This window comes from Physeter macrocephalus, chromosome 11 (assembly GCF_002837175.3).
Source record: "Physeter macrocephalus isolate SW-GA chromosome 11, ASM283717v5, whole genome shotgun sequence".
NCBI lineage: Eukaryota > Metazoa > Chordata > Mammalia > Artiodactyla > Physeteridae > Physeter > Physeter macrocephalus.
In genome coordinates this window covers 54,987,248-55,012,073 of record NC_041224.1, presented here as the reverse complement: position 1 = coordinate 55,012,073, position 24,826 = coordinate 54,987,248, and the positions used below count along the sequence as shown (strand labels likewise).

The 24,826-nt window shown below is 33.4% G+C and overlaps 1 protein-coding gene across 2 annotated transcripts in view; it reads left to right on the top strand.

Annotated features, from left to right (window-relative positions):
* VPS13C (vacuolar protein sorting 13 homolog C) overlaps nucleotides 1-24,525 on the top strand; it is a 182,326-nt gene extending 157,801 nt beyond the window's left edge. Inside the window, exons 68-83 of one of the 2 annotated variants that reach the window (XM_024128742.3) lie at nucleotides 789-870; nucleotides 978-1,047; nucleotides 1,675-1,786; nucleotides 1,905-2,018; nucleotides 3,988-4,127; nucleotides 5,760-5,841; nucleotides 6,797-6,910; nucleotides 7,702-7,777; nucleotides 8,261-8,424; nucleotides 9,648-9,693; nucleotides 11,308-11,431; nucleotides 12,224-12,338; nucleotides 17,358-17,446; nucleotides 20,813-20,936; nucleotides 22,268-22,351; nucleotides 22,664-24,525. In XM_024128742.3, the coding sequence (XP_023984510.1) occupies nucleotides 789-870; nucleotides 978-1,047; nucleotides 1,675-1,786; nucleotides 1,905-2,018; nucleotides 3,988-4,127; nucleotides 5,760-5,841; nucleotides 6,797-6,910; nucleotides 7,702-7,777; nucleotides 8,261-8,424; nucleotides 9,648-9,693; nucleotides 11,308-11,431; nucleotides 12,224-12,338; nucleotides 17,358-17,446; nucleotides 20,813-20,936; nucleotides 22,268-22,351; nucleotides 22,664-22,762 (1,635 nt within the window). In that variant the 3' untranslated portion in view covers nucleotides 22,763-24,525. Of the gene's footprint in view, nucleotides 1-788; nucleotides 871-977; nucleotides 1,048-1,674; nucleotides 1,787-1,904; nucleotides 2,019-3,987; nucleotides 4,128-5,759; nucleotides 5,842-6,796; nucleotides 6,911-7,701; nucleotides 7,778-8,260; nucleotides 8,425-9,647; nucleotides 9,694-11,307; nucleotides 11,432-12,223; nucleotides 12,339-13,061; nucleotides 16,352-17,357; nucleotides 17,447-20,812; nucleotides 20,937-22,267; nucleotides 22,352-22,663 lie in introns of those variants that run through there. The other variant, XM_028494846.2, reaches the window with a different exon arrangement.
* The last annotated feature ends 301 nt before the right edge of the window (nucleotides 24,526-24,826 follow it).

The window sequence follows — 24,826 nt, the reverse complement described above, 5'->3', positions numbered from 1 at the left end:
ACATTATCATCCTATTCAGTAGATATATCTAATCAGTTTGGGAATCTTGGGTCTGAATTTTTTTTTTTTAACAAGATTCTATCATGCATCATAGTTGGTATCTTTCTTTTTGTTTATATGTTTATTCTCCTTCCACATATCCTGTAGATTCACCATCCAAGTCTAAATGACCACTGAGATTTTAATTTGACCAGTTAGCCTGCCAGAGTGTTTTCTTACACTGAAATTGTTATTTTTAATATTCCTTTGTATTTGTCATGGGATCCCAAAATAGGATTTTCTTTTGTCCTTCTATATGGGAATGAGTAGGGCTTTATTGGAGGCTGTTTTTGTCTGCTTGTTTGCTTGCTCCTTTCCTCTCTCTCTCCATCTCTTGCTTTTAACTACCGATTACTGCTATTTAGGACATTTTTATTTTTTTCTTAATACCTAACCTCTAATTTCGTATCTGGTCTCTACTTACATTTTTATTTAAATAATAGATAGATGAAATCTCACATGATCCATAGGTACAAATATTTCCATTAATGGTGTTCATGCTGCACAATTTTAATGCGATTATGAGGATGTTTATATATTCCTTTATGTAAAAGCTTGCCCTTGGTGAGATTTATAAGAATTTTAGATTTAAAGTGAAACTTTTAATAGCAGCACATATACATACAGATACTTATTTATGATGTAATTAGTGGCATCGTCTATAATATTGTCTCTGAAACAAAAGTTCAAATTTAAATTATTTCAAGTCCTGCTGAATCAGTTTTCTTTTTCTTTTTTTTTTTGGTCAGGTTGATAGTCAGTTACCAGGTACAGTGTTCCCTGTTGTATTTCATCCTGTGGCCCCTCCAAAATCTATTGCTTTGGATTCAGGTAAAAAAAAAATTGAGATATACCCTATATATAAAAGTTGAGTAGACATTATTTTGACCTACTATAAAGCTTGATTGCCTTTTTCCTGTTTTCTTTCTTCCTTTTAGAGCCCAAACCTTTCATTGATGTGAGTGTCATCACAAGATTTAATGAGTACAGTAAAGTCTTACAGTTCAAGTACGTAAAGATTCCCTTATTTATCTAAAGGAATTTAAAATGATAATCTACTTTGAAAATAAATTTTACTCTTTTGAAAGTGACTTCTGTATAAAAATTATTATCCACCTGAACATATCAATCTACTTTTGGTCACGTGATTTTCTGTATTGAAACTTATTTTAATAATATATATTTTAAAGTAAAATTCCTTCAACCACTTTCTCTCCTTTGTAACTTCCATTAGAATATAAAATAGTGAAATATAAATGATAAGTGTGTTTGTGAGGTGTGTTCTTTAAAGTAATTCCTGTGGACTTCAAAAATTAAGTAATACATGCTACATCATCTTTGCTTTTGTCTTTTCTATAACATGATAAATATGGAATTTGGGACTTTAAACACTAAGTGTTAATATAGCAGTATTACCTCTAGTGAAACCTTCACTGTAATGAAAAAAAAAAAATCTCAGTCTAAGTAGACTTTGATCTTGTTAACATAACACTTTTTTTAGAGATCAAGGAACAAGATCTTGCTCTGGTTTTTGGCCAAAATCAAAGTTTTAACATGAAAAATTACAAGGTTTGATCGAAAGCCTTTATCATCTTTAAAAAAACCTTTTCCACTTAAAAATTTTTTTTTCCTTAGGTATTTTATGGTTCTCATTCAGGAAATGGCCTTAAAAGTTGATCAGGGGTTTCTAGGAGCTATTACTGCACTGTTTACCCCAACAGCTGACCCTGAAGCCGAAAGAAAATGGGTAATAATTTTTATTTCTTGGGAAAATTATAAAGTAAAAAAATTAAATCAACCATTCTTTGCACTAATTGTAGTAGGAAAAAAAATTAAAATAGAAATTCTTGATTAATTTTTTTCAGACAGAGTTAATCCAGGAAGACTCTGATGCTATAAACACAGAATTAGTGGAGACCTCAGTGGCTGATACGTCCATTCTTAGTTTCTTTGAACATTTCCATATTTCTCCTATTAAGGTTTGTTATAATTACTATTTTGAAAATGTGACAGTATTGTAGAACTTTTAAAGGATCTGTGTACAAATGTGGGTTTTAATTTGTTGCATCAAGTATTTGGTGGGAATTTTGATTAATTGAAATAATTAAGACAGTTCTCTGACATATGTACAACCATAATTCCCACAGAGAAACCACCAGAGCGTGCTTTCTAGTCTTGAATTAATAACCCCTTTCTTCAAGGAAAAAGCTGACAAAAGCATTTCTTAATTAAGCGAAGAAGTGCTCACCAATGTTTAATGTTTTGGTTGCACTTTGTAACTACTGTCACTGTCTGAATAGAAAGCTATAATGGGTTTCCTAACCAGAATGTGAAAACGCTGAAGTAGGTATTATACTGTTGATGCGATGTTTTTCACCCTTCCAAAATTTGATTGTAACTAAGAGAGTGGAAAATTGGATACCTTTCACTTGCCTGATTTTGTACTTTAATGAACCCATTTCCTTATCTCCTTTTGTTATTCTTTTTAGCTTTTATAGGGAAGGTGACTGCTTAGAGAATTCACAAATGCTGTCAACCATGAAGCTCTAAACTTGTGTAATGGGCCAGATTTACAATTAAGTAACTCTTTTAAAATATTGATGATCCTTTACAGTCTCCAAAACTGTTTATAGCACATTATTTTTAGTTGCATTCACCAATCCATTCAGCTAAATTAATAGATTTATAAAATGCAATTATTATTTTAAATTGATACATTAGTTTGGTGTTATCAGACATATCCATAGTGTTAGGTTTAAAATTGATAGTTTTATGTGGTATTATGCACAACTTCTTTTTCATTATTAAATGAAAATCAGTTCTTTATGAGATTGAGCAGTACCTTCAACAAATTATTTACTGAAGGCCTGCTATCAAAGTTGCTGTGGAAAAAAAAAAAAGTTGCTGTGGAAGGTGTAAAATGACTTTATGGAGTTTATAATCTAGGATGTATTAAAGATTGATGGTTTACCTATACGTATTTTTAGGCGTACTGGGAATTGTGCCATGAAGTTGAATAATTAAGATCATGAACCATGGTCATTTTCTTATTCCATGGTGACTTTGCCCTAGGAAAAAGCTGGATCTCTTTTCACCTAAGATTACCTTTCCTGGATCCCAGCAGTCTATGACTCTGAAGATGGGCAAAAGTCCACATCAGAGAAAAAAACTCAACAACCAGGCTTTCTTGGCTTTACCCCAAGTCCCCTCTATTGAGCTCTCTGTTGATGAGGGAAAATGCCTAGAGAATGGCAGAATGAGAAGGGAGAGTTATCTGCTTTACTTACACATGTTGAATTACCTTACGCCTGTGTCTTCTGGTACTGTTGCCTTCTGGCGCTGTTGCACTAATGATGATGCAGCACAAAGTAGAAGAAGCTAAATGGGAATGGGAAAATCTCATGGTTAAGTACTGAGTTGAAGGGTCTGTGGAAACTGAAAAACTTATTACTCTTTAAAAAATTTGTTTAGAACTTGCTAGTTGTTGCCATAATTGTCATGTTCTTGTTACTTGTTATTACTGTATGATTATACCACAGTTGTTATTGTTAGTTGTTACCATAAGTTGTTTATCTTATTGGATTAAAATAAATGATTGTCCATTATTTCAAGTGTTAGACTACTTGTGGGTCAGTTGACACATTTTTCTCCTTAAAATGATGATGCTATTTTTGCAGAGTGTTTTGGTCTCCTCCATGTAAACACAATGGTATTTATAGGCTTTGAATAAAATTATAGTTCAATTTTTGGGACAGACTGATTTGTATTTTATCAAAAGGTAAATATGAGAATCAGAGCTGTTCAGTGTAATTTACTGAGTAACAAATAGTTTCTATAGGACTCTAATTGAAAGATACAACATTTGTTTGTATCTGGACGATCTGGCTTCTATGTATGTAAATATTTTTGTTTTTAGTTTTCATTTATTGAACATTATTTTTCTTTTAGTTGCACTTGAGTTTGTCTTTGGGTTCTGGCGATGAACAGTCAGACCAAGAAAACCAGGAAATGATTCCAATTCATTCTGTCAATCTGCTATTGAAAAGCATAGGTGCTACTCTGACTGATGTGGATGACCTTATATTCAAGTAAGAGTTATGTTAAAGTGTATTGGGGAGGTTTTTATATCAGGATGATGTTTCTGGATATTAATTCTCTCCATTTGTGCTAGAATGTTTGCTTAGAAAAATGATAATTCTTACTACTTATTCTTGAATAATTTGGCCCCTTTCTAATTATGCCCTTTAGGTATACTTATTTTACTCATAAAGATAAGGTAAAGAGTCTAATATCTTCTGCAGTTATCAGTATCTAGATAATACATGAATATAGTATAAACTGAATTAGTTTAGTAGTATATTATAAATTGACCATGTTTTAAAAGGAATTATATTTAGAAATATATAGCAACAGGATTAGATTTCAGTATAATTATATGGCAAAGTATAGATAATAGATCCTTGCTACATTTAATATAAGAATATTTGTGTGTGCCAGACACATATAAATTCAATGAATGTTTATTGAATTGAATATTCAACAGTGGTACTGGAGAAAAAAATTCATTAATATTATTTTCACCTCACTTGTACACTATCAAATTTCATAGGAATTGAAGGCTTAAACATAAAATTCAAATAGAAAAACAAAGACTAAGGAAAAATAGAAGTTAATCACTATCAAATCTCTGAATAAAAGGAAACCTTTCTATGTTTAAAAGCAATGAAAAAATCCCAATGGAAAAATACAAAATTGATTTGACTACCTAAAACTTAAACTTTTACAACAAAATCAGTGAAAACACTTAAAAAACCAAGGACTGGAAAAATATGATGACAAGTATAACAAAAGATAATAATCTTAATTTTTAACCTAAAAGTTCCAATGCCATAGGTGCCGGAGGACAATGTGAGATAATTCATGAAAGGGAAGATACAGTGGCTAATAGATATAGAAACGGTTAGCTTTATTATTTATCAAAGAATATATGCAAATTAAAACAAGTTTTCAAAGCTTTCAAAATATGAGAAATCCTGGTACTAGAGAGGGGTGGATCTAAGAAATGGGCACTTTTTTTTTTTTTTTTAACTATTTGTATCAGTGGAAAGGGATCTGTTCAAGAGCCTTAAATGTTTTTGTAGTCTTTCACTCATTAATTATTTTGGGCGGGAATTCGGTCCAGAAAATAATCTTGAAATGCAACCAAAGTTATATTCAAGATACACATAGCAACATTAATTATTATGTCAAAATTTAAAAATGTCTGACCGTGGAAGAATCGTTTGTTATGACACGTTCACATGATGGAATTCTATGCATTATTAAAAATGGTTACATAGAATTTTGAAAACACAGAAGAATATTTATCCACAATGCTGAGTGTAAAAATGCATATAGAATGTTTTAATATTTTTCAGTTGCACAGAAAAGAAAGAATTCAAAGTGGAAAATGAGAAGAAGAAAAAACTTTTAAAAAAATCCACTGTGTGGTGGGATTATGGTCAACTTTTTTAAACCTTTTTACTCTTTATGTGTTTATGAAAGATTTGCATGAGAATGCACTATTTTTATAGTAGTTTTGTTATCTTAATTTTAAAGATCTCAAACAAATTATGTGTACAAACCTAATTGTGAATTAGCAATGATTATCATTGAAATTTTAAGTCTCTTTTTTTTTTTCAAAAAATAATCTTAGTACTTTTGACACTTTCTCCTCCCAGACTTGCTTATTATGAAATTCGATATCAGTTTTACAACAGAGATCAGCTCATGTGGAGTGTTGTTAGACATTACAGTGAACAGGTAATTTCCTATCATAGTAACTCATAAGGAATATACTTCATAAAATATCAAAACAAAACATTTGTAGTGATTGTACAGTGTGTGACGTTTACCTAATTTACTGCAGTTCTCAATCTCATTACTTAGTTTTCTTGAATGATCAATTTCTATTTCTTTAGTTTTTCCCCACCCCCGTATAAACTTTTTTAAAAAGTTTTTTCCCTTTGCAATTGTACATTTACCACTTTGGGAAAGAATAGTAACTTAGGAGTCAATACATTTTATTCGTTCAATGACTATTGTTTCTAAGCATAGTCTAGTAGAATTGCGAGGAAGCCAGGTTCCTCCCTTTGCCTGTTGCTCCATGGTTCGAGTTCTATGCACAGAGACATAGTAGTTGTTTTGGGGCACTAGGGTTCCATTGCTATACTGTGGAACTCCAGGGTGACATTCCTCTTTCCTTCCTCTGCTGGCAGGTCCTTTCTCGTATGGTGTATAGACATTATGTTTTTACATGTTCAAATAAGGATATTTTTTCTTTTTTTCTTTTTTTTTTTAAACCCATCTAGTTCATAGAGATAGTGATAATAACAAAAGTAAGTACCAGTTATTGAAATATATATTCATTTAATATGCATACTCAGCCATGCAAGGTCAGTATAATACACCTCCCATTTTATAGATGAAAAGAGGAAGGCCTATAGAGACTAAGTGACTTGTCTAAGGTTACATAACTGCCAAATGGCAGACTTTGCCGCAAACCTTAGTTCAGTCCAATTTGAAAGACCGATGTAAAAGTACGAACATAATGCCTGGCACATAGTGAAAGAGCAGTTAATGGTCGTAATGGTGGTTATTCTGCAGCGCTTTCCTTTAACAAACCTAATTTAGTCAGTATCCCACTTTCTTACTGCATCATGATGTTGTTCCTTAAAATAGTTTGCAAAGGACTTCATTTATTTTTTTTCCCCTGTAGTTCTTGAAACAGATGTATGTCCTTGTATTGGGCTTAGATGTGCTTGGAAACCCATTTGGATTAATTAGAGGCCTGTCAGAAGGATTTGAAGCTTTATTCTATGAACCCTTCCAGGTATTGATCTTTCATTTTTTTTAAGTGTAGTATAGAAAAATGGATGTTCTACTTTTTATGACAAGTAATTTGTATTTTAATTGTATCTGGGGACTGAATAATGTTCAAATAACAAATATATCAATTTTGTATATTTTTTTAAATTACTAGAGATGACATTAAAAGATTATTTTAGAATTAATTGAGCACTTCTAGTGTCTGGGTAATAAAACATCCCCATGTTTTCTAGGATTTAATGTAGTTGTAAGGAAGAGTGCTAGGTAGTTTGAGACCCATTTCAAGTATGTTTCACCATTATGGAAAGGACTAATTGGGGCACTAAAAGCTGACTTTGTTTCATAGTCAAGCTTTCCTCTAACCTGTTTTCCTCCATTTAAAGGATCCAGGAGCCTAGCGTGGTGAGGGTTTTAGAAGGACAAAGCAAAGAGAATAAATGGGGAGAACAAGAGAGCCGAAACTGTGGGCTCTTAGCCTTGTTGGCAGTGTGGCTTGCTTTAGCAGTCAGATGGCACTTGGTCCTGGGAGGCCAACTTCAGATTGTGACTGAAGCCAGTGATTTACTCCTCTCCAATTTTTGTCATCTTAAAGGGCTTGCTGAGATCATGTGGGTTGAAAGTATCTTCAAACACAATAGGTATTCCATCAGTATTTGAGTTAGAAGGTGAAAACTGTCACCACAATGTTTATGTATATTTACAGATTCTGTATATTCATGGAAACCCTGAAATACTAGATTCAAAGTCTTAAACTTATTTAAATTTTAAGTAGCAAACTTTTTTTTTTTTGGCCAGGGTGCTGTTCAAGGCCCTGAAGAATTTGCTGAGGGGTTAGTAATTGGAGTAAGAAGTCTCTTTGGACATACAGTAGGTATGTATCACATATTTGTGTGTGTGTGTGTGTGTGTGTGTGTACGTATTTTTAATTATAGTTATTATAAAATGCACTGTTTATGAAAAAAATGATTATAATAATAATGATTATAATAAAATCATTATAAAATCATAATAAAATTATGATTGTGATTATAAAATCATAATAAAATCATTATAATAAAAGAGGGATTAGTTTTATAATAATCCTTTTAAAATATGTGTTCCCTTGTTCTTAAGTGGAAAATAATTTAACACTGACCTGCTGAGTTTTTTTAATATGTCTTTGTTGTGTTGAATCAATGTACTTTAAATAGTTTTATTCCTCTTCTTGCTAAGTGGGAAATGGAAAAAATAAATGCATTTTTGTATATGAGACAGAATTTTAAGCACCTGTTAGTTTAAAGCAGCCGCATGCTGTATATTGTGGTAATGCTCTTTAAAGAAACAGTGTGACTTACTTCTCTTGACCTTCTGATAGGTGGTGCAGCAGGAGTGGTATCTCGAATCACTGGTTCTGTTGGAAAAGGTTTGGCAGCAATTACAATGGACAAAGAATATCAGCAAAAAAGAAGAGAAGAGATGGGTCGGCAGCCTAAAGATTTTGGTGACAGCCTGGCCAGAGGGGGAAAGGGCTTCTTGCGTGTAAGTCTCCTGCTGAATCTTCAAGATATGCTTACTTTTATATACACTTTAGAATATGTACTGGTTGTATGGCACTTGGAATACTGCTTGTGAGTAAAGGTCTGTCAGAGTATCAGTAGTGATAAATTGTGGACTTTGTTTCCTTTTTTGTTCTCCTTCCTTTTATCACCATCAGATCTACCCCCCAATCCCTGGACTTAGTTTGGCACTCAGCTGGAGTGAAAACTGTAATGATGGCAGGTTAGCACTAGTGGGGAGGGGGGCAGGTAGAGCGGAGAATGTGGAGGTGACTGGTGGGGGGAGGAATTCTTCAGGTAATCGTTAGTCGACCGTTTCTATGGAAGGGAGGCATACAAGCTACAGGTTATAAACCAGGAACTACCTTTCACTACTTTTTAGGTACAGGTATTATAAATTATATATGAATACTGTTTAATTATACAGGTAATATATGACTGTCCTCCTTATAGGTAATAATAAGAACTTATAAGTTCTTTTTTTAAACGAGTAATGGAAACATAGGTAAGGCTATAAAGTACTCTTTGATTACCCCTCACTTCTTCTGAGAGGTATCTAATCTTTTCAATATAGTATATATCCTTCAGTTCCTTTTCTGTGTGTTTATATAATATGCAGGTATTTTTAGTTACTACTGTTACTTGACAGTTATTTAAAGAATGTACAAATATTCTTTTTTAAATTTTGGAAATAATTCAGGAGACTGTAACTGCTGTGTTTGTGCCAGTGATTTGTAATGTTTTGTGTATTCTCTCCTCTAAAGTGCTTTACTTGTCAGGATATTTGCTATCCTTCAGAGGTCCCTTCATTTTCGGTTTTCCACACTTTCACTAGATTATAGAGTAACCTCATTATAACTTATAATTAGATGTATAATTTTCTCAGCTTACTCATATACTGATATGGATGGAAACTGAGACTTAAAGAGATTGTATCAACTGCTAATTGGTGTCAGAGTCAGATGTAGAAAATTTTCACCTGCTTTACTCCTTTGTCTATTATAAAGTTCTACAAAGTGCTCCGTTTAAAATTTGCTATGATGTAATATTTTTAAAAGCATAGTGCTCACTTATATGTGCATGTTGTTCTCTGTCAAGTCCTCATTTAAAAAAAGTTATTTCTAGTATGTCTGTAGAGACCTCTAGTGGTTGGTTTAAAATTAAGCACCTTCCTTTCGGGCTTGACTTGATTGGTTTCTCTCTCAGGGAGTCGTTGGTGGAGTGACTGGAATAATAACAAAGCCAGTGGAAGGTAGGTTGAGAACGTTTCCTTCCTGTACAGAGTCTGAGGAGTTGATACATGGTAAATTGTTGTTTAATGAGCATAACTTTCCTCAGGATGTGAAGAGGTTAAGTAGTAGACTATGTCTCCGACTTTGGATGCTATTTTTAACAGGGCCATAGTTAGACTAGAGTCACTTGGGCCATCAATAGCAATTGACTCTTTTTTTAAAATCCTGTTAAAAAAAAAGCACATTACTTTATTCAGTACAGTCCCTATCAAAATCGCAGTTAGGTTTTTTGCAGAAATTGACAAGCTGATTCTAAAATTTATATAGGAATTCAGGGGAACCCCAAATAGCCAAAGCAATCTGGAAGAAAAGAAGGAAGTTGGAGGACTTACACTGTCCAATTTTAAAACTTACTATAAAGTTAAAGTAGCTAAGACAGGTGGTGCTGGCATACAGGTACACATATAGGTCAATGGAATAGAATTCATATTCCAGAAATACATCCTTACTTTTACGGTAGATTGATTTTTGACAGGGGTGCCAAGATAATTCCATAGAGAAAAATAGCCTTTTCAACAAATGGTGCTGGGACAACTGAATATAAACACAGAGTTTATATATGTGACCCAGCAATCCCACTGTTAGGTATATACCAAAGGGAATTAAAAAGCTACGTTTGCTTTAAAAACTTGTACATAAATGTTTATAGAAGCATTATTCATAATAGCCAGAATGTAATAGCAAGCCAAATGTCCATCATCTAATGCATGGATAAAGAAAATGTGGTATATCCTTACAAATAAGTTATTATGCAGTTATAAAAAGAAATCAAGTATTGATATAAGTACAAGATGGATGAACCTTGAAAGCATGATTCTAAGTGAAAAAAGCCAGTCACAAAAGACCACATATTGTATGATTCCCTTTGTAGGAAATGACCAGAATAGGCCAATCCATACAGATAGAAAGTAGGTTAGTGGTTGCCTGGGTCTGCAGGGTGGGGAGGAAGGAGGTAAATTGCATAGGATTGAGAAGAGGGTTTAGGGGGAAATGATGGGGAATGATTGCTAATAGGCATGGGGTTTCTTTTTGGGATAATAACAGATTTTCTAAAATTGATTATGGTGATAGTTGCACAACTCTGAATATACTATAAAAAAACATTTAACGTGTATACTTTAATGGCTGAATTATATAGTATTTGAATTATATTTTAATAAAGTTCTTATATTTTTTTAAAAATTGCACTGCTTGAAAAATCTCCTGATTGTTGGCAAAAAAAAAAAAAAAACCACAATATTTTCTGGTCAGTTCTTAGATCTTCCAGTCATAGGTACTGACTAGACTCCTGGATCAGTAATTGTAAAATTTGAGTGTGCCTTGGGGTTGTGTACCTTGGGGGCTTGTTAAAGCACAGATTACTGGCTGGGAGTGGGGGCTAATAATTTGCATTTTTAACAAACTTTGAAAACTGCCGTTGTATCACATGTTAGGATTAAATTCAAGTTCTTTAGAAAGTCAAATTCTAGGAACTTCCTGGGTAAAACAATTCAGTATTTGACTTAGGCTTTTGTTGAGCTCAGAGTTGCTCATTTTAAAATCTCTATTCTTTCATTGTCTTTCGTTTTATGAAGGTGCCAAAAAGGAAGGAGCTGCTGGATTCTTTAAAGGAATTGGAAAAGGGCTTGTGGGTGCGGTGGCTCGTCCAACTGGTGGAATAATAGATATGGCCAGCAGCACCTTCCAAGGAATCCAGAGGTAATTAAGTGCACACTGTGTGCTAATTGTTGCCAGGAATACATAAGTAGGTTAAATACTCTGCCTGTGCGTGAGGACCTTAAAGTCTAATTGAAATCTCTGACAGGTTCACAAGGTAGAGTGCCCCCAGAAAGGAGTAAGAAGATATGTTTTTTTATAGCCAGTTTCTGTTTTATTCAACAAGTGTTTATTGGTTCCTACTGTATGCCAGGCAGTGTGCTAGACACCACAGATACAAAGAGTGGATGGCCTACTCCCTGCCTTTATTATTTTGACCTTTTCTTTTCTTTAAGAAAAGGTGGGGGAACTTGGAGTCAAACCTACTTGGGTTTTTTTGTGTGGTTTTTTTAAAAAATTTATTTATTTTTGGCTGTGTTGGGTCTTCGTTTCTGTGCGAGGGCTTTCTCTAGTTGCGGCAAGCGGGGGCCACTCTTCATCGCGGTGCGCGGGCCTCTCACTATCGCAGCCGCTCTTGTTGCGGAGCACAAGCTCCAGACATGCATGCTCAGTAGTTGTGGCTGCGGGATCTTCCCAGACCAGGGCTCGAACCCGTGTCCCCTTCATTGGCAGGCAGATTCTCAACCACTGTGCCACCAGGGAAGCCCTAAACCTACTTGGTTTTAATACTTGTCACATTATTTTGGGCAAGTTATTTAAAATTACTCTGTGTTTATCAAATATTGATATACTGTGTTACGTAGTACAGTGTTTAATCAATGCATATATATTTGTATTATTTTGAAAGTTTCTCACATGTTTTCTTGTATGTACTTACTCTGCTGCCTTACACAGGGTGGCAGAATCAACTGAGGAAGTGACCAGGCTCCGTTCCCCTCGCCTGATCCATGAGGACGGCATCATTCGCCCTTATGACAGACAGGAATCTGAGGGCTATGATTTATTTGAGGTATAAATTCTGTTCTTCATGGTCATGAGTGAAATTTAAAGATTTCTAGGATCAGGATTTCATGGGTGGTTCCTAAAGTTTGTGATTCATGAACTTCTTTAAAGATGACACAGGGAACAATGGTAGGGTAGAATTTGATTATTTATTTGTTTTATTATATTAGCATAATGTATTAAATGGGAGTAACTCATCATTTTTTTTCTGCACAGGATCAAAGCTTTTTAGTGTAGAAAGGATAATCTTAAACGAAGTCATAGGCTTTATTACTATTTGTATGTTAGCTCCTTTAGTTTGCATTGTTAACTTTGGTCTCCTGCTTTGTAGCTAATTATTGGAATTTCACTGCTTCCTTTTCTCCCAACCAAATTAATTTATTTGGACTATATTGTAAATCTAGATTTATTCAGGTAAACAGAAGCTGGAGGAGAGAAAAAAAGATTATGTACAATTTAATCTTTTTAAATCTTAAAAACTTTTTTAAGGATTTTTTTGGCTTTTATTTTAGTTTTAATTTTACTGTATTTAAATAATACACACATTTGTAAATTGCTATTCTCTCATGACTAGCTTTCCTCCAAAATAAATTAGTAATATTTTCCTACTTTGAGTTTAAAATAAAATGACTCTTCATTTTTCTTAGACTTTGATTTTTATAGTATGTGATTATATTTTATCTTTCTGCATGCTTCTAACTTTATTTTCTTTCTTTTTCTGCCTACACAGCAAGAACTGGAAATACAGGAGTAAATGTTTTCTATACTACTACTTGATTTCATCCTTAAAAATCAAAACAAACTGTGTTATTAGTTGACTGTCCTGATTTATTTAGAGTGAGAGTCCATTAAAATGAAGTTTTCTTTACATTTCTCACCTCTATCTGAACTTTTTATTGTAGTGGCTTGACTACAGATAAAAATTATGATATTCCTGGTAATACTGTACCAGGAATAAGAGGTCAATATAAAAGATGAAAGGATATAGGAAATCAACTCTCTTTTACATTTTGTTGGAGGAACACTTTATTGAACTCACAAGTGGATGCTTTCACTATCATTTTGAGAATTTCATCTTTTTTTACGATATTCATGTGCATTTCTGGTAAAGTTGGGGAAAAAAACCAATTCTTATGTTCAGTCTATTATGTGTTCTTTATGTATGTGAGTCCTGCTGATAGAGTTACATAATTATTATATGTTTCACAAATCACCTAAATTTACTCAAGTTACAGAACTATTGACTGGGGCATATATTTTAAGAAATGAAGTATCAGTTGCTCTGGGTCTGTCCTTAGACCTCAAATAAGAGTTGGCACATGAATTTTGAGACTATGTTTCCTTAATCTCTTTTTCTTTTTTTAACTCCTTGGTACTCTTGCTAGATAAGTGGCAATCATTTTCTAATTATGTTATATATATTCCTAGCCTTTAGTATTTATACCTTTTAAACATTAAGTCTCCTTATTGGTTATGCTTATTTCACAATTATTAGTTTTAATTAATGTAAATAGAAGTTGAACATGTAATTAAGCAGATTACTTATGTGGCTTTTGGATTTATAGATGTCTTTATTTTTAAAAACCAACCACTTTTGCTTTTAAATCCTGCGAGAGGATTCATTATCCTAATGAGAACAAAAAAAATTATAAACTATCATTTTGAAATTAGTGATTCCATAGTTAATTTCGATATGTTATATTTTGATTTTTCTTTTTTATAAATGATAGAAATGCTTGATTTAGCAGTGTCTTATCTAGCAACTTTCATGCTTCCTCCCAAAAGTGAAACCAAAGTATAAACTTAGATTTAATGTGTTGTAACATTTAAAGAGAATGAAGCTGTTAACACACAACTGTTCAGTTGGATTATGTATTTTTTAAACTATAGTTATCAAAAGAATAAATTGAATCCTTCATATTTAAAACAAGGACTCTTTAAAGAAAAAAGAATGACCTTCAAAGACTAGCCTAAAACTATAGCTGACAGACTTTTCTTGTGCCTGAATAATTGAGGGTTGGCAAAAATGTTGCCTCATGTACAGTTTCTGTGAGAATCAAGCACAGTAACTAATTCAAGATTCTGTCTTAAATCATCACTAATAATTATTCTTCCTTCTTAGGTAAAAGTAATGATTTTTTTTTTTAATTAATTTATTTTTTTTGTGGTATGCGGGCCTCCCTCTGCTGCGGCCTCTCCCGTTGCGGAGCACAGGCTCCGGACGCGCAGGCTCAGCGGCCATGGCTCACGGGCCCAGCCGCTCCGCGGCATGTGGGATTCTCCCAGACCGGGGCGCGAACCCGGTTCCCCTGCATCGGCAGGCGGACGCGCAACCACTGCGCCACCAGGGAAGCCCAAAAGTAATGATTTTTAATTTTCCTGGATATATTACAATTTTAATGAGACTTCTGGAAAATCTTATAACTTGTTAAAATTTTTTTCTTTATTGTTTACTTTTTGATTGTTTAGCTCTTTGTTGTTCTTTTCCTCATGATTTCCCTTTTTACAACTGCATGTCAGTAAGCACAAAACTTCAAGAAACTTTATTATTTTAGCTAAATATAGTCATCTGATTTAGTAGTTTTTGTTAAGATATGAGAACTGGAAGAAATAGAATGATTGTACATTAAGAACACAACTTGGTAATTTTTTTCCATGGGTAGCAAGGGTAGGCATGGATAATTAAGAAATTTAGGCTGTTTCATCCCTTGCCCACTTTGCTGTAATCAGTTAGTTGGGTACAAAGTATTTGATAATCTAGACTATGTTGGATATACAGAAGAAAGGAGACTTCTGTCCTTAAGGGACCTAGTAAAACAAAATGTGTAAATATTAAAGAGCACTTGAGGGTAAAATTATGTCCTCCTAGTGCTTAGTGTAATGTGGGTACATTTTAAATAATTTATTGGGGAATCTTTTGATTTACCCCATTTTCTTTTTCTCCTGAGTATTGCTCTGTATTCTTTAATTTAATACTGAGCTTTGAAGTTACTGAATTATATACTATGTTTTCATAGGATATACTCTTCTACTTATCCTCTGTTCTCCTAGGATAATTATCATGACACACACACACACACATATATATTTACACACAGACATATATATTTATAGATATATATATAGAGAGAGAGAGCCAGTTTTTATTTAATACTCATCTTGATTCACATAGTTATGATTATATAATATTTAAAATGGTGTTCCTTGCTTTTTTGTTTTAATTATATTTTTCCATGTTCTTAGAAATGCTTCATTCTTAATTCTTACATTACCGTCTGTTGAGGTAAATTTACCTCGTATACTTGACCATTCCCAGTTCTTGACATTAAAGTTGTTTCTGTTATTTTACTAACAGTAAGAATGCTGTGATAAACATCATTAAACATAATGCTTTTTCATATCTTATATTATTTCCTTAGAATTTACTTGAAAAAATTGAATGGTTTTGCTAAATATTGTAAATTCTTCAAGTTGCATTTTGGGAAGGGAGAGTAAATATTTTATAAACTAATCTGTCACAAAGACTGAATCTCAGAGTGTAGTGGGTTTTAGAAGTGCTGGAAACAAGGTTTCTATAATGCATTATGGTGATAAATATACTTTAAAAGCTTCAGTTTTTTTTAAGTGCAAAGCCTGATAACTAATGAAAATGCATACAAGATGGAAAGTGGGTAGTATTTCTTGTACATTTCATCTCAAATCTAAATATTTTAACATTTAAATTTCAAAGCTGAAAGTAAAAGCACTAAATTGTTATATTCATTTCCCATATTCTCTTTAAAGGAATTAAGGTATAAATGTTAAAAGATTTTAGCTAATTCACACAGGGAAGATGTGAAACAAGTGACTATTAAACTCCACTTCTCTCTGAGACTCATTCCGAGTTTGAGACCCCATTCTCTGGGGATTCATCTTCCTTGTTCATGGCTTTTTTGTAATTGTCAAGGAATGACTGGGAACCAAGGATCTTTAAAAAAATATGTATTTGAAATAATAACAAGTGTGCTTTCTCTGCTTGTGATTATTATTGATTATATTCTTCTTTTGATAATATTGATGTATTCTTGGTTATAAAATGTTAATATCTTATAGGTATGTTTATGTTTTATATTTTCCTATAATCTCATCTGATTTTTAATTATTATATATAATGTCAATAATATTTCATTAGCATTAATTATAAAAATAACTATTAATTTTAATGTGTGTTGACTAAAGTCACAGTAGTTTTGAGATAGTTAAAAAATAAATGTATTTTAATGTGCTACTATTTATACTTGAATTATTTTATGCTTATAATTGTCTTTAGTAATAAATTGTGCCAGCTATTTGAAATCTTAGAAATTCTTCATGTTTGTATTAAGATTGTCATTAAATTTTCTTTTCTACCAGGAATATAATTCAATACACGCTTGTACTTCTCATGCATGTTTAATGTATAAGACCAAATATTCAAAAATATTAAATATCAGTTATCTTGGAATTTTATTATGTGTATATCTACCTCTCTGTAAATCAGTGGTTCTTAACCTTTGAGAAGGATCACAGACCCCTTTTAAAAATCTGATGAAAAGTATGAACTGTCCTCTGAAAAAAGTTCAGAAATACATTTTCAAAATTTTACATTCTTTTATGGTAGTTCATAGACCTCCCAAAGTCCTTCCGTGGACCCCAGGGTAAAGACCCCTGTAATGTTAATGTCTAGTTTTAGTATAGGTTCATATTAATGAAAATGTCTGATTATTTCTGGTAAATATTTAAAAGCTTCTGAGTTATGCAGCAAGATGTATTTTATTAGAAGATCACTTAGTAAGTGTTTAATACTTATTTGTCTTTTAAGGCACAGTGAAAGTTAATTTATACTATGAATATTTTTCTAGCTTCACGTGCCAATCTATAGAATTGTGCTTTTGGTTTTAATAATTTTTTCCTACTGGCACTGTTATTATGGTTAGCTAATATAGAGTATTGGCAATACTATTTGGATGCATGTACAACCCAAATCTTGAGTCTTCTTTTCTTTCAGAATCATATCAAAAAGTTAGAAGGAGAGACTTACCGATACCACTGTGTTATTCTGGGAAGGAAGAAGACAAGCCTTATGGTTACAAATAGGTATTGACTTCAAGTGACATTTTTTAAAATGCTAACTATATAGATTATAAAAATTTGGGGGATTAAAATGGCAGAGGATTTAGATAACTATGCTTCAACTGCAAAATGTTCATTGTCATAGAATCACAGAAATACAGATCTGGATAGGTCCTTCGAGATCATCTGTTCTGACCCTCTCATTTTGGAGATGCTGAAACTGAGACTTAGCATGGTTTAGGGGCTTAACCGAGTTATGCAACTTCTGAGAGACGGAGTCTAGAATAGACTTTGTAAGTGCAGCAGTGATACCTTTATATGTGAACTATAAATCCAGTTATGGAGGGTGAATTCATGAATCACTTTTTCTCACTAGGTTTTATTTTGGATGATTAGCATACCTTTTAAAAGGATGGTATTATTTCTTTGTGTTCCAGTTTTTTCTAAGTATTTTGGGAGTGTTAAATAATTTTTCCCAATAAAAGAACTTGGACTAAACTACTAAGTTTATTTTCCTGAGATTTACCTTATATCACTTATTCTAATTATAGATTAATAATTTTCAAAACATTCTAAGTTATGTATTTTGTAGGACTAAGGCAAAGCACTTAGAGTAGGTAACATCTGCATTAGATTCCTTACTATTGCATTTAAATATATTTAGGTGGCAAGGAGAGAAAGGAAAGCATTAGGATTCAGGCTTAAACCTACAAGCTGTTTCTAAGAGAGAGTTAACTAGTCTTCTGATTTGCCCATTAATTAAGAAGTAAAATATTCACAAAACAATCTAAAAAGTAGTTTTTATGGTTTTTATACTTTTTATGTAATTCAGCACTAAGCAGTGGAAATCAGTGGGGTTTTTGGTTTTTTTTTTTTTTTTTTTTTGGTAATATATAATACTTTAGTACTTGTTTGATTTAGGCATTTGGTAGGAATATTAATGTGTACATCATACATCTGTTTTTCTTCAAATAAATTGAAAAATCATAGTAATTTGAAATCTAATCCCTTATAGAGCTTTTCAGGAGGCAATTGGAAAAATAACATTCCTGACCAGTGCAATGACAGTCTCCCTTAGATATGAGTGAGTAGCCTTAAGAGACCAGGGTTGCGTGACTGAATATGGAAGAGAAGGGAATACAAGATGACTTTGCTGGTTTTTGGCTTGAGTACCATTTACAGTAATTTGAGGGAAACGATGATGATTTTGTTTCTGTTTTGAGCTTAATGAGTTTGATATAGCTTTGAGATATCAAAGTAGAGGTGCCTCAGTAGTCAGGGAGACATATAGATACAGGTATAAGCGTAGATAATTGGAGTTTGGGTAAAGATCTGGAGTTGAGATCTAAGAAACCATCGTGAGAGAATATGTTAAACAGAAGAAGACCAAGATTTGCACTCTGGCAAACATGGTGCAGGAGGAAGAAAGTGAAGGAGATTGAAGGTGGCAGGAGAACAATAATATTGTTCAAGAGTACGATGGTCAAGAGTAGAGTTTTAAGACACTCAGAATGGTGAATTGCGTTTGATGCAGTGATTTGTAATAGTTATCTTTAACTCTTAGCTCTATCATCTGATTCTGTACTAGGCAGGAGGTGGGGGGGTGGAGTCCACTTCCTAGAGACTGTTTGGAATGTGTAGGGGGTGTTGGAGGTTGTCACAATGATTAGAGGCCCTGCAGGCACTTAGTAGCCTGGGGCCAGGGATGCTGTACTTCCTACGGTGCACAACACAGTCCCGCAATTTCAGTAGCACCTGTGCTGAAAAATACAGTGCCAGGGGTCTGTATCAGCCCTCACCCCATTGGTCACCAAGTTCATTCAACTCTACCTTATAAACATCTAGAATCTAGCTCGCTCTTCTTCTCACAGCCAAAGTCAAAATTTCTTGAAAGCCTTCCCCACCCCCGACCCCTGCAAAAAAAAACAAAAAACAAAAATCCTTCAAGATCCGGCTCTAAGATAATTTTCTCACCTCAGTATATATCCAGTAGTCCAGCTACAGACCTCCACATTCCTCAGATAAATCTTCCCTTTTTTTTTAAGAAATATATTTTAAACATTTTTTAAATTAATTGATTTTATTTATTTGTTTTTGGCTGCATTGGGTCTTCGTTGCTGCACGCAGGCTTTCTCTAGTTGTGGCGAGCAGGGGCTACTTTTCATTGCGGTGCGCAGGCTTCTCTCATTGCGGTGGCTTCTCTTGTTGCGGAGCGCGGACTCTAAGCACGCGGGTTCAGTAGTTGTGGCTCGCGCGCTCTGGAGCGCAGGCTCAGTAGTTGTGGTGCACAGGCATAGTTGCTCTGCGGCATGTGGGATCTTCCCAGACCAGGGCTCAAACCCATGTCCCCTGCATTGGCAGGCGGATTCTTAACCACTGTGCCACCAAGGAAGTCCCAAATCTTCCCTGTTTTGTACTCCTATATATGTTAATGCACTGTTTCCTTTGTCTAGAGTATAATTTCCCTTTCCTACCTAGAGAACTTCTTTCTTTCAAGAATCAGCTCTTAACGTTACGTACTTTATCACCACGGTCAGTCCCTCTCTCCCGTGTGCTGAGAGAATTTTCTACACACTCTGCTATTCTTATCTAACTGTGCTGTAGCATTTATTTGCAGCTTTATTTCCCCTTATAGCCTATGGGTACCTCTCAAGCGGAAACTTTGTCTTCTTTGTTTCTCCAGCACCATACACATTTGTAGAATGAACAGTTCTACTTTCCTAGTTTTGCTTTCTGTAATAGAAACTTTAGAATCAAGTATAGTTATATCAGTAACAAATCTGAATCACACACTGGGAAATCAATGTGGATGCCCTTTAAGGATTCTGTGAATTTTTTTTTAATTGCTGTTGAGTAAAATGGGATACTCACTCTGTGATATAGTACATCAGTATTAAAGTGTTCAAACCTGATATTTATTGGTAGGCCTAACGTGAATCTTTGCTGACATTTGAGGTTTGTGACATTTCTTTCTTGATTAGAAGGCATATGTGATTGACAGTAAAAAGCAATTAATAATTTTCCAAGTAAAACATTTTCAGGGGCTTCTGCCTTTATTGCTTCCCAGATGAATGTATAGCCTGTTCCTTATGTGTTTTAAAGAGAATGATTTCAGTTTTCTGGTCAGTTAAAAAAAAAAAAAAGACATTTTTCTGAATTTTGCAAGATTGGCAGAAGGGGAATTTTTGAAGGTCTGCTTTGTTACTTGTGCCATGTTTGCTCCTTATTTGACAGTTACCTTTTTTGTTTTTAAATGTGAAGCATACATTTTTTAGTGTACCAGGTTTTAATGCTTACTGAGCAAGTAATACCGTCCAGCAGAGTGAAATATTAGAATAATTAATTGTCTTTATCACTACCTGTATGTTTTTGTTTCCTTTTGCAAAATAGGCGAGTGTTGTGTATAAAGGAAGTTGAAATCCTAGGCCATGTGTCCGTAGACTGGCAATATCCATTTGAAGATTTTGTACAGTCTCCTATTGTTGATGGAAATCTGCTCAAAATTTCAGTTGAGGTAAGAAAACATGAATCACACCTTTAGAGCCAGGAGTTTGTTAAATGAATGGAAACCAGTGCTTTCTGACTCTGTTTTATAGTTAACTGAATAAGATGTTTGAAGTATTATTATTATTATATGCTGAAAAGTAAGAAAAGATGTAATCTATTTGTGTTCTGTACTTTAGTTTCTGACAGTCCTTGATTGCATTGAGTGAAATATTAAATTTGTTCACTGAAAGAATTAGGTTTCTTTTTGGTAGAATAAAGCATTATTGAGTAGAAGGTTTTTTTTTTAAGTTCATATGGATACTATTTTGCTATAATCTTAGATACTTCTGGAAAGATTCCCCATTTTAGGCTTTTAGGAGATTATTATAAATATTATGTCTAAAACACTCACATCTAATAATATTTGACATTTATAGAAGGCTAATGCATTTTAAGTATGTAATAATGCTTTCATGTCTTTCCTCTACATTTTCTATGGAAAAACTTTTTAATTATGTAGCAAGTAATTAGCAAAAATGATACCCCATCTTTTGCTTAGTTCGTAGACTCACTTTACTTTGAAATGTATAATTTTTATTATATATGATATAAATTTATTTTCACCCCTTTAAAAAAAACTAGAAATTACTATTCCAGAGATGGTAATTTCTATATTTTTTCCTAAACAATAATTGTTATCTCTATTCCTGAAACTATCTGAAAAATATTTATTATAAAATTCAATAGTTAGAGATGTAAGTACTATTATCCTTTAATTTACATTTACTTTCTTTTCGTAGAAGTTTACAAGTAAAAGAAACTACCATGAAACCACTCCATTTTGTATTTCAGCCTTACCTCATTGTAGAGTTTCAAAATTTAAATGCCTTGGTATATGAAACATAGCTTTTAGACTAGGAAAGATTGTGTCACTATGCATGTATATTACAGTTTCCTCAGTTATCACTTTTCTTTCACATCAGTGGTGAGAATTGACTCAGTGTATTTTACATTATATAAGAATTTTATCTATCGGCCAAGGAAATGAAGGTTTTTTTATTTGTCAGATGTGATGAGTTATCAAGTGGTATTTCTATAGGCTATTTATCATTGCCTGCAGAAAGCCATCATTTTATGCAGATAGATATATACTCATCCAGTTTCATAAATTCTAACAACTCACATATGGAACCACTGTCCTTGTACCAAAATGATTTATTTCTTATCATACCGAATATGTGTATTTGGTTAGTCTAGTGATTATAAAATAGAGTTGACATTTAAGCACTCAATTAAAGGTTATGATTTTTTTTCTTCCCCATAATAATTTCTTTTCTGTCATTGTTTGTTTTGAAACAGAAACAAGGTCTGTTCCAAAAAAGAGACAGTGCCAATCAAGACTATGTTCAGAAAATTTACCTGCAGGATATCACCACAGCAGAGGTAAACGATTTATTTTGAAGAATGCCCTCTCAGTGTTTTCACTGCAAGTTGAAATAAAAATGTTATAATTAACAATTCTTATTCCTTTTCCCAAAAGATCTACTAGTTATAGCTTTGGATGGATATATATGCTTAAAATAATATGTTGTGGGCTTAACAGGGCAGAAGGGTCTTAGCATGACGTGTATTAACTGTGTATTCTTGTCTTTGGACCTGTGTGGAGAGCTCATACTCTTGGTTTTGTACCTTTCTCCTCCACCACATGAGCCTGTACTTGTCTTTATCATTCATGGTAAATATTTTGTTTTCCAGAGAGCATGTCGTGCCATTGAGGATGCATGGTCAATGAGACACCAGCAAAAATTGAAGCAATCATCACTGAAACGTCTCAGGCCCCAAATAGCATCTTAATCACAGATCCCAGGGGGCTGCTGCTGGGAGAAAAACCAATCACAGTCTTGTCTGTAAACCACTCTTCTTCAAAGAAGCCTTTAGTTTTGGAATTTTTTTCTAGAGTAGTTAGTTTTGGATTTTCCATTTTCCCCCCTTAGTTTTGGCTCTAATTTTGTAGCTGTGTGTATGATAGCAGTCCACTTCTACACTGCCACCTGGATGGGTCAGACCCTTAAAGAAATACCACTTTAAACTCAGTGAAATTTCCATTAAAATTGTGAAACAAAGGGTAATAAGCTTGTTTTTAATTAAAGTCCTTACTGAAAAATAAGAAAGGAGCTTAGAATGACTAGTGTTCTGTGAGAGCTTTTTTAGACAAGTCTTTGAACAAATGTTGTATATTTTGTTCAATAATTGAACTGATACATTTTTGGTAAACCAGGTGATTGACTTACGAAAAACCACTAAAGGGAGACATGACATGTTTCCTATTTTCTTTTCATGAAAGCATTATTTTCTCCTAATAAAAACATGTTTTGATTTGGCACTTATTTTTCCTCCTTGCACTGTAATATAAAGACAAATGGAAAATCAAACCTTAAAATATCTGTACTCTGTTCTCTAGAAGTTTTGGAAATTATTTACATGCTCTTTCGAGATGAACTTATATGGCATGATCAATGTGCTGATGCATGAAAATATTGCACTTTAAGTTTTTCAAGAGTCAGAAACATGAAAAAAAATGAATATTTTTATATTTCCAGAACTTGTTTTTTATAAGTTGAAAGATTTTTAAGGGCATCATAATTAACACTTAATTTTAATGCATACGTAGAAATGTATTTTAAATACTTAGTAGGAATAATGAAAGAGCTCTAGCTGCTTTATATATAAATAAAGTAAGGCATCTAACAGCACTGTGGAAAATCATTGGTAGATGTATCCTTTGAGCGAGCAGGCCTGTAAGAATCAGCTCTGTACACTCTCATTTTTGTTCTTTCTGCATCTCATTTGTGCTGGTCAGAGATGCACTGCCTATTAAAGCTTTTTAAAAAATGCTCAAAAGTACTTAATTTCCTTGGATGAATCTTTAAATTTGCTCATGGTTTTTAACATGGCATTTACTTCAAATCACTGAATTAATGATGAAATGAAGTTGTGCACAAACTTGGTTTGCTCTGTTTTTGTTGATATGTGTGGTAATGTTTCTACTATCCTTATTCATGTTTTTTAAGACTGGCCTTACAACTTAAAAAAATTTTCCTAGTTATAAATTTACTGTAGACTCCAAAACAAAGGGTATAATAACTAATGCTCTAAATATTTGATATGTTATGGTGGTCTTTGCCTTTTCAACATCACTTTTTTTTTCTGTCAAGGAAAGTATTATATTCAAAACTTCTAGCTTTAAGCAGAATTTCTGTTAATTGCAGTTTATTCAAGTGTACTAATATTTTGTGTTTTAAAACTGACTTAATCAGGAATTTGAGGTATCTGATTATATTTTTCATATGAATCACAGCTATTGACAATATCCTAAATATTTAAGTAATTATACTGATGGCATGTACAAAACATTGAACTAAGAAAAATTAATTCATAGAAACCCATAAATTCATCATCTCAGTTGGCTCAGAAATAAACTTCTAAATATTTGTACCATTTTCATTTGATTTAATCCCCTGGGACAGAAGTAATTCATTAGTAAAGTATAATAATGTCTATTGTGTTTTTTAAAATGCTTTGAGAGTCAGCTGCTTGCATATGAGAGAAATAAAACATTTGGTGCATTGTTTACAGGTGTGAAAACTTTGTGGGTTTATGTTACATACTCAATAATATTTGCTTTTACTTTTTTTTTTTTTTTTTTGTGGTATGCGGGCCTCCCTCTGTTGTGGCCGCAGGCTCAGCGGCCATGGCTCACGGGCCCAGCCGCTCCGCGGCATGTGGGATCCTCCCAGACCGGGGCGCGAACCCGGTTCCCCTGCATCGGCAGGCGGACGCGCAACCACTGCGCCACCAGGGAAGCCCCTGCTTTTACTTTTTGTGAGAAGTTAGATTAATAGTTGCGGAGAGCTTTTT